Genomic DNA, 9161 nt, shown 5'->3' with positions numbered 1-9161 from the left:
TGACAAAGGAGTGAGGATCCGTTTAGACTATGACGAGCCAGAGCCAACGCTATCTCCTGGAGCCCCTATCCCTCCTTTTGCAAACTCACAACCTTTTGTGTCTAGCGATGAGGCTGGTCCCAGTAATCCTCCTCCAAATCCTACAACATTTCCTCTCTTTTCGTCCCAACCAGCTACAAACGGTGCTCCTTTGGGGCACGAGCTGACTCTTGATACAGTCTCCAGTGACAAGTCTTCCGCCCTCAACAACAACTACATGGGAACAAGCTTTGTCCGTACTCCCTTTGGCACGAAGTGCCGTTATGAGCACTCCTATGGGAGTTAGTTGCCCAGTAGAACTTGGAAGCCTTCAAGGCTTCAACCTTATGCCCCAGATGATGGCCAGCTTCTCGTGGCAGCACTTTATTAATCAGGTGCTGGCCACTCAAGGGAACAACAATAACAGCTGCAACATGGGTGCAAGGGTTGAAGAAGATTTGGCCAAGCCTTACAAGCCGAGTAACCTCTCATGCTTCTCACAGCAAATAGCCGATTATGATTTTCAAAAGAAGATTAAAATTCCATCCCACATCAAGACATATGATGGGACTGAAGATCCTGAAGACCATCTTCAGATCTTTACTGGTGCTGCTAGAATTGAGAGATGGTCGAATGCTAAATGTCGTCTAATGTTCATGCAAACCCTTGTCGGGTCAGCTAGAATATGGTTCAATGATTTACCTACTCGAAGCGTTCGAAGCTTTGATGACCTCAGCAAGGGGTTCCTGGCCAATTTCTCCCAGCAAAGGCGATACGTCAAAGATGCTACAGTAATCTTTCAGATAAAACAAAGGGATGATGAAAGCCTTCGAGAGTTCATCGAAAGGTACAAGAAGGAAGGTCTCACATATGTTGGGGCAGACGAAAAAATAAGAGTGGCCGGTTTTATGAACGCCATTACCTCCAAATATCTCACACGAGATTTCAACAAATCCCTGCCCAAGACCTTGGAAGAAGCTCTCGAAAGGGCTGAAGCCCACATCCGGGGAGAGGAGGCTGTGGACGTTAAAGAACAAAGAAAGAGGGGATCAAGCTGGCGGGGCAACAACCCAGCTAGAAAAAGGGGAAACTTTAACTCTTATGACAGACGTCAAAAGGGTTCAGAGCAACGAAGGTCTAAAGGTCGGAACCCTCCGAGCAGGGAAAGGACCACAAACTTTACACCCCTTACCAAGACCCCTCAAGAGATTCTTGCCACAGAAGAAGTGAAACAAAGCTTTCGGCCTCCTAGACCTCTCCCTAAAAGCAGAAAGAACGAGAATTCCACCCAATACTATGAATTTCACGAAGAAAAGGGGCACCACACCAATGATTGCTTCCAGCTTAAGAAAAGGATCGAAGAAGCCGTTAAGTCCGGGGAACTTGGTCACTTGGTGAAGGGAGTAAGGGACAAAATGACCGAAGGAAAGGGCAAGGAAGTCAACATGGTGGATTTTGATGGAAAGGTTCCGCACAAGGCAACGGTTAGAAGCTTGGGAGCTTCAGTGTGTTTGCTTCCCTCCAACAGAGAAAGACCCCCTTTCGAACCCTCTTGTGGTTGAGGCTACTGTGGGAACGCTACAAACAAATAGAGCATACATAGATACTGGTGCTGCCACCGAAATCATGTTCGAGAAATTCTTCAACCGTTTGAGCAATGAAGAACGTTCAAGGCTTCAACCCTCGGGAACCTCCATAAAAGGTATTGCGGACACACCTTTTAAGCCTTTAGGGCAACTGACCTTTAATGTCTGTTTCAGCGAAGGCCAGAAGGAGAGAGTCCAACCTCTCACCTTTGTGGTCATCATTATACCTTCGAACTATGACGTGATCATTGGAAGGTCGGGCAGTGTGCATTCTACATGGTTGTGTCTGTTAGCCATGGCACTGTCAAATTTCCTTCCGAGAGGGGAATCGCAACCCTTCAACCTACTCAGGAGGCCTACATGGTTGAAGGTGAAAGTTCCAAAGGAGAAGAGGACAAGCAAAGGCTAATTATAAACCCTAAGTATCCTGAGCAGAGGATAAGGGTCAATCCAAGCCTTTCATAAGAAACTCTCTCATATCTTGAAAAGTTGTTGACACATTATAGTGATGTCTTTGCTTGGTGCCCGGAAGATATGACGGGCATCCCTCGAAGCATTGCTGAACATGAGTTGAAAATACCACCCGATGTCAAGCCTGTTGTCCAAAAGAAGCGAAGTTTAGCACCCGAGAGAAGCTTGGCTGCATGCTAAGAGGTTGAAAAGCTTGTCTTAGCCGGCATTCTCCGAGAAGTCAAGTATCAATCCTGGGTTGCAAACCCGGTCATGGTTCGAAAACCAGACAACTCTTGGAGAATGTGCATAGACTTCAAGGATCTTAACAAGGCTTGTCCCAAAGATTGTTACCCGTTGCCAGAAATTGATCTCAAGGTTGACTCCCTCACCGGTTACCCGTTCAAGTGTTTTCTTGATGCTTACAAGGGTTACCACCAAATCCCCATGAAGGAGGAAGATGAAGAGAAGACCGCCTTTCACATGGACAAAGTGATCTTTTGTTACCAACCTTTTGGCCTCAAAAACGGTGGAGAAACCTACCAGCACCTAGTTGACAAGGCCTTTGCAAGTCAAATTGGTAGAAACATGGAGGTATATGTCGACGACTTGGTGATCAAAAGCAAAACGGAATATCAAATGCTCGATGACATCCAAGAAACCTTCAAGAACCTAAGGAAGGTCAACATGAAACTCAACCCCGAAAAATGCTCATTTGGGTTTGAGGAAGGAAAGTTCCTGGAGCATATTGTGGGAAAACAAAGCATAAAAGCTAATCCAAACAAGGTGAAAGCTGTTCTTGAAACCAAACCACCACGAAGTAAAAAGGAGGTGGAAAGCTTAAACGGGAAGCTTGCAGCCTTGAAGCGTTTTACCTCAAAATTGGCTGAAAGGTCTCTACCTTTTTTCAAAACGCTCAAGGGATGCTTCGACAAGAAGGACTTCAAATGGACTAAGGAGGCTGCAGAAGCCTTCAACCAGATAAAGCAACACCTAGCTTCCCTACCTGACATTGCAGCCCCAGAAACAAGAGAAATGATCTCGGTATATCTTTCAGTTGCTGAAGAAGCAATAAGTGCGGCCCTCACCATCGAACGAGACAAAGTTCAGGTACCCTTTTATTTCTTCAGCAAAACTCTAAAATTGGCTGAAATCAAATATCCTCCCCCGGAAAAACTTGCTCTAGCCCTTGTCCAAACGGCTAGAAGGCTTCGAAGGTATTTCCAAGCACACCTTATACAAGTGGTCACCGACCAACCTATTAAGAGTGTGCTTGAAAAACCGGAAAACTCAGGACGATTAGCTAAGTGGGCAGTGGAACTAGGTGAACATAACATCACCTACGTCCCAAGAAAAGTAATTAAAGCCCAAGTATTGGCTGATTTCATTGTGGAAGTCCCAAAACAAACAATCACTAAAGTAATGAAGGTCCAAAAGCTTGAAATGTTCATAGACTCGTTGCTGGTGTCAAGCCAAGTGAATGATAGTTACATCGCAAAGGAGCCCAACATGAAGAGGTACAAAGAAAAATACAAAGAATTGATGAACACCTTCCAAACATGTACCATCAAGCAAATTCCCTGGTCTCAAAACAAGAAAGCGGATGCCTTGAGTAAACTCGCATCTCTCGCTTTTGCCCACCTTACCAAAAAGGTATTGGTAGAAGTGTTAAAAGCTCTGTCAATTGATGAGTTGGAAGTTCAAGACGTAATCACCGAAGAAGATCCAAATTCGATGACTCCAATAAAAAAATTCCTTAAAAATGGTGAATTGCCTACTGATCAAACAGAGGCTGAAAGGGTTAAGATCAAGGCAAGGCAATACGTGTTGCAAGGTGAAATCCTCTACAAGAAGGGTTACCTTGCACCCTTGCCAAGATGTGTTGGTCCCGAGCAAAGCCAGTATTTGGTCAAAGAGGTTCACGAAGGTATATGCGGAGCTCATTTTGGAGCTAGATCAGTGGTTGCTAAACTAATAAACCTGGGTATTTTTGGCCCTCAATGCACCGAGACACCACTGAGCAACTAAGGAAGTGTGATGCCTGCCAAATTCATGCACCATTCCCGAAGAGTCCCAAGCATGATCTTGTCCCAATAACCTCAGCATGGCCATTTTATAAATGGGGGATGGACATCGTTGGTCCATTCCCACCAGCCAAAGGTGGAGTAAAGGTCTTGTTGGTAGCCATATAATACTTCACCAAGTGGCGAGGTTAAACCACTTGCAAAAATCACGGGCAAACAGGTCATTGATTTTGTTTGGGAAAACATTATTTGCCGTTATGGATTACCGAGAGTGCTTGTCACCGACAATGGAAAGCAATTTGCCGAGAAGCCTTTCAGCGTTTGGTGCAAAGAATTCAGAATCGCTCAGGTTTTCAGCTCAGTGGCATATCCACAGTCAAACGGTCAAGTTGAGAGGACGAATCGAAGCATAGTTGAAGGAATCAAAGCTAGGTTGGGAAGGTATGAAAGCAATTGGCTTGAAGAATTGCCAAGTGTTCTATGGGCCATCAGAACAACCGAAAAAACAAGCCACAAAAGAACACCCTATAGCTTGGTATTTGGGTCTGAAGCCGTGATCCCAGCTGAAGTAGGAGTTGTAACACAACGAACTGTCAACATGGATCCCGAGACAAACCAAAAAGAGACCATGTTGAACTTACAACTCCTAGAGGAAGCACGAGACCAAGCTACAATTCAAGAGGCCAAGTACAAACAACGAATGGAAGCTTACTATAACAAAAGAGTCAAGAATGAATGTTTCAAGCCAAGAGACCTTGTGCTTAGAAACAATGAGGCTAGTAAAAAAGAGAAACAAGGAAAGCTCGGCCCAAAATGGGAAGGCCCGTATACCATCCTTGAAGCACATAAGGGCGGATCTTATAAGCTAGCAGACTCAGAGGGTAAAAAGCTTCTAAGACACTGGAATGGAAAAACCTTGAAGAGGTTCCATGTCTAATCAAGAAAGATTGGTTTGTATTTCACAAAGTTGTACTTCAAGAGTTATAATCGCCTTTTGTAAACACAGTATCTCTTGAATGAATGAAGTTGTTTTATCAAATTTGTCTTTCTATCCTAAAATCAGGTTGAGAACCTAGCGAAAAACTCCATGGCAAGGGCCATGTAAGGGGATGAGCTCCCAGGCCACATCGCTCAATAGGTTCAAGGGTTGAATGGACCTATATAAGGGGTGAGTTCCTAAATCAATACAACTCCATGAGACTTATTATTAAAAACAAAGTTGTCTCATAGACGGGTTTAAACAGCCTACACCAAATGTTCCTTAAGCCTTAGAAAAATAATTAACAAACAGGCTTACGAAATCAAATGAAAATAAGGAGAATATGAATAGGATAGGTGCTATGTTTTCTTGTTAAAAATACCAAGGCTAAGTGACTACAGCACTTAACCCTTTAAAGTATGAAAAACATAAAGACAACACAAACCCAACAAAGACAATACAATAAAGATAACAATAAATCCAAGTAGCAATGCAACAATGCAAGTAAAAAGTTGCACACAACACAAAACTCAAAAATACAAACCAAGTCATAAAACCAAAATAGCAACTGGAAGCCTCGAAGCCTTCAAGCTATATACATGACAGCCAGAAGCCTTGAAGGCTTGAAGCCAACCAAGCTGCCTTACCAAATAGGCACGAACACAAAAAATTACACAAGGCAAATAGAAGAAAGCTAATAGCATAATAAGGAAAGTCTTAACAGACTTCCAAATATCCAAACAAAGTTAAGACAAGCCTTAAGAGGCTTGCAAACATAAGAAATTGTTCAAACGACCATACAGGCCTAACCACAACCACATAACAGGAACCTTAAGGGTTCCTGCGAAATCTAAAATTGTTTAAGTTAACATTACAAACCATCAATTGTTTTAAGAAGTTCTAAGAAAGCTACGAATATCAAGCATCAGTGGAAGGCTTAGAAGCTCCAGAACTGTTACCTTTAGCCTTTTTGGTCTTCTTGATCATCTTAGCCTTCGAGCCACCATCACCACCGACTGTTGAACCCTCCAAGCTTGCATCTTTGGCAGCATCAAGTTCTCCCGAGAAGGTATCCTCGCTATCTCCTGAATAGGAACGTTTCCTTGAAAGAGAACCAAGCACTTCGACACATACCTTCTCATTAAGACCATTCAGTTTTAGTTCCTGCAAGACGGAGAGGGGCTTACCAAAACAAGAAGCAACCTGGCTCACATACGGGTACGTTAGCCTCTCCATCTGCTCAACGAAACCCTTGAAGACCTCAGAAGCTCCAGGACGGTACAAAGGAGATTTTTCCAAAGGATGGCCAGACTCATGAAGCTTGTAACCTGCAATAAGACCTTAATGTTTCCCCAAGTTGAGCAGTTTAATGTAAACTTCTCCAAGAGCAGAATTGAACTCTTTAGAGTGAAGAAGATAGGTAACAACTTGATGGAAACCCTGCTCAATAAGCCACTGGTTATCTCTAGTGGCTTGGGCAACCAAAGCCTTTAAGCCATCTTTTTCTTCATCAAAGGCCTTCTGTTGAACAATCAAGGCCTCCCTATCAGATTTTAGCTTCAACTGGTCAGCTTCGAAACCTTTTTTGAGATCATTCATCTCAATTTCGTGCCTTCTCGTCAGTTCACCCACTTTCTTCACCCAAGCTAGCTCCTTCTCAGAAAAGCTATCAATCTCTTTCTTCACAGCGGCCATTGAAGCTTTCATTTTCTCCTTCTTCTTGGAGGCTTCCTCATATTCCTGCATGCCCTTAGCAAAACGGGTAACACCTTTAGCCAACAAGGCTGAAAGGTTGCAGGAACTCAGCATCATCCTAGAAATAAGATGATCAGCCTCCATCTCAGAAATAGCACTTCGAACGCCGGGAGGAGCAAAATGAGCTAAGGTTTCAGCACAAACAGCCGGATCTTTGAAGCTATCTCCAACTTTAACCCCCAGTTGGGTACATAAACCTCTTTACCCTCTGAACCTTCAAAGCTCTCAACACTTTTGGCAGACGAACCATGGATGGCAGGAGTGCTACCTTTATTCACCAACTTCTTCTTTTTGCCAGAAACAATCAACTCTTTCTCCTTACCCTTGTCAACATCAATAGCTTGCTCTGCTGATACCTCAATATCATCACTAACATCGATGGGCTCTGAACCAGATGGTTGATCAGCACTTTTCAAATAACTTTTTGAACGACGAACGGAAGCCTTGGAACCAGCAGCCTTGGTAAAACCCTTGACATTAGGGACACTCACCTATCCAGAACCCTCAAACCTATGATCGGATCCCCTAACAACCGCATCCTCACCCGGAGTAGCAGTAGCATCATCAAAGGCAACGTCAGAAGTGTCATCACTTTTGATAAAATCAAGTGCAGACATAACTGCAAAACAAACATAAAAAATATAAACAAGCAAGAAATAGGAATATAATAGCACAAGAAGAATAAATGCATACCCTTCCCATCTCTCAAAAGCACCGGGTCTCGATCACGTTTTTCCCACAACTTACTGAGACCCAATAACACCAACAAATGCTCGGGAAAGGGACGAAGCCTTGAAGGGCACTCCCTAAGAGTTTCTAAAAAACGAGCATTTATATCAGAAGCAGAAGGCTCAGGCTCATTCAAAACGGCATCCGGGTGCCTCCAAACAAGTTTAAAAGGAACAATTTCCTCGGACACCCAGAAAAACCGGTCCTTCCAGACACCAAGGGTAGAAACCATAGACGAAATCAAGCAAGTGTCAACTTGAGTGGTCTGGAAGGTAAACCAGTCACCATTCTTAGCCAATCGGAAAAAACGGCGGAGCGATAAAAGAGTTGGGTCATACCCGGAAGCCCGACACAAAATTTCAAACTGTAAAACCCTAGCCATGCCAAGAGATGAATCTGACCGAAAGATATGCGGTAATACTCCAAGATATTCAAAACAAAGATTGAAAATGGGTGACGAAGGTTAGAAAACTCGAAATGGCGACAATATAGAGCAATGGAACCAGGGGGACATATATCGATTAAAACATCACAAGCCGGTGCCCCCGGTTTAAACTTCGTCCCTATTCCCCACTCCATACAGAACAAATCGGCTTCCTCTTGAGTCATTCGAGAAAACGATTTCGCTTAATCCTTACGGGCACCCATGATAATAGAAAATGAGAAGAAAATACGCAATCGGAACTAACCTGATCCGAAAAGGGGAAAACTTGAAAGAGAGCAAATGATGTTCTTCTATAAAATGTATGTAAATTAATGAGTTAGAAAATAATATAATTAAAGGGAAGAATTAAAACCGCCGCCTGACACAAAGAAAAACTGCCACAAGTCATATCAACTGTCTTGTCAAAATTCAAAAGGCTCAACCGTTTTCAACCCTTCAAGCCTCGAAAACTTGAAGCCTTTAAGCAAAACAAATACATGTGTAAAAGTCAGAAGTCTTTGAGGTCATTTCCCAAAAACCTCTGACTTGGGGGGCTGATGACGGGAGTAGCCCAAGACCAAAGAAAATGACTTAAATACATGAATGCTCAAAAGGTTAAAAGGTTCAAAGGTTGAAAATCCAGAAGCGCAGATAAACCAACGCGCAAACAGTAAGTAGTCACATCTCTGATTGCTTCACCAACCTCCCCAGCCGCAAAAGTAAGGCGGATGCACAGAGCACAATCTTTTACCCGCAGGTCAAAAGGCTTCCACCCCAAAAAGGGGAAGTCCCCCACTGCAAGCATATTCACTAATCAACAACTTCCTCTTTAAGCCATGTCTCTCCCTATAAATGTGACACTTCATTTAAGTGCCAGGACATTCTAAGATCAGCTCTGATTCCTGAAATATCTGTTCATTGTTTTCGAGTACTTTCTTTGTTCAAGTCACTTTCTTTCCCATTCAACACACACATATTCCCTTTGCTCCTGCATCCGAAGCAGAACACATTTCAGTAGAGGATCTCAAGCAAACAACAAAATCAAACTAGTGAACCTCTCTCAACGTCTTGCAAACGTGGGGGGACCCCACGACCTGCGTTAGGTAAAGTTGAACCCTTCAACCCTTTTGCCTAACCAGCCCAGCTACTATCCTTGGTCTATTATTTGTTGCATCAACAAGTTGGCGCCCACCATG

At 43.4% G+C, this 9161-nt stretch overlaps 1 protein-coding gene across 1 annotated transcript; it reads left to right on the top strand.

Moving 5' to 3' along the window:
• The first annotated feature begins 377 nt into the window (after positions 1 to 377).
• Positions 378 to 1580, top strand: LOC118486570. Its single transcript, XM_035983109.1, has one exon. It carries the CDS (start codon positions 378 to 380, stop codon positions 1578 to 1580), a length of 1203 nt encoding a protein of 400 aa, XP_035839002.1.
• The last annotated feature ends 7581 nt before the right edge of the window (positions 1581 to 9161 follow it).

Source organism: Helianthus annuus, chromosome 14 (genome assembly GCF_002127325.2).
Source record: "Helianthus annuus cultivar XRQ/B chromosome 14, HanXRQr2.0-SUNRISE, whole genome shotgun sequence".
Lineage (NCBI taxonomy): Eukaryota > Viridiplantae > Streptophyta > Magnoliopsida > Asterales > Asteraceae > Helianthus > Helianthus annuus.
Note: the sequence above shows the minus strand (reverse complement) of the source record. Positions and strands in the feature narration are given on the sequence as shown.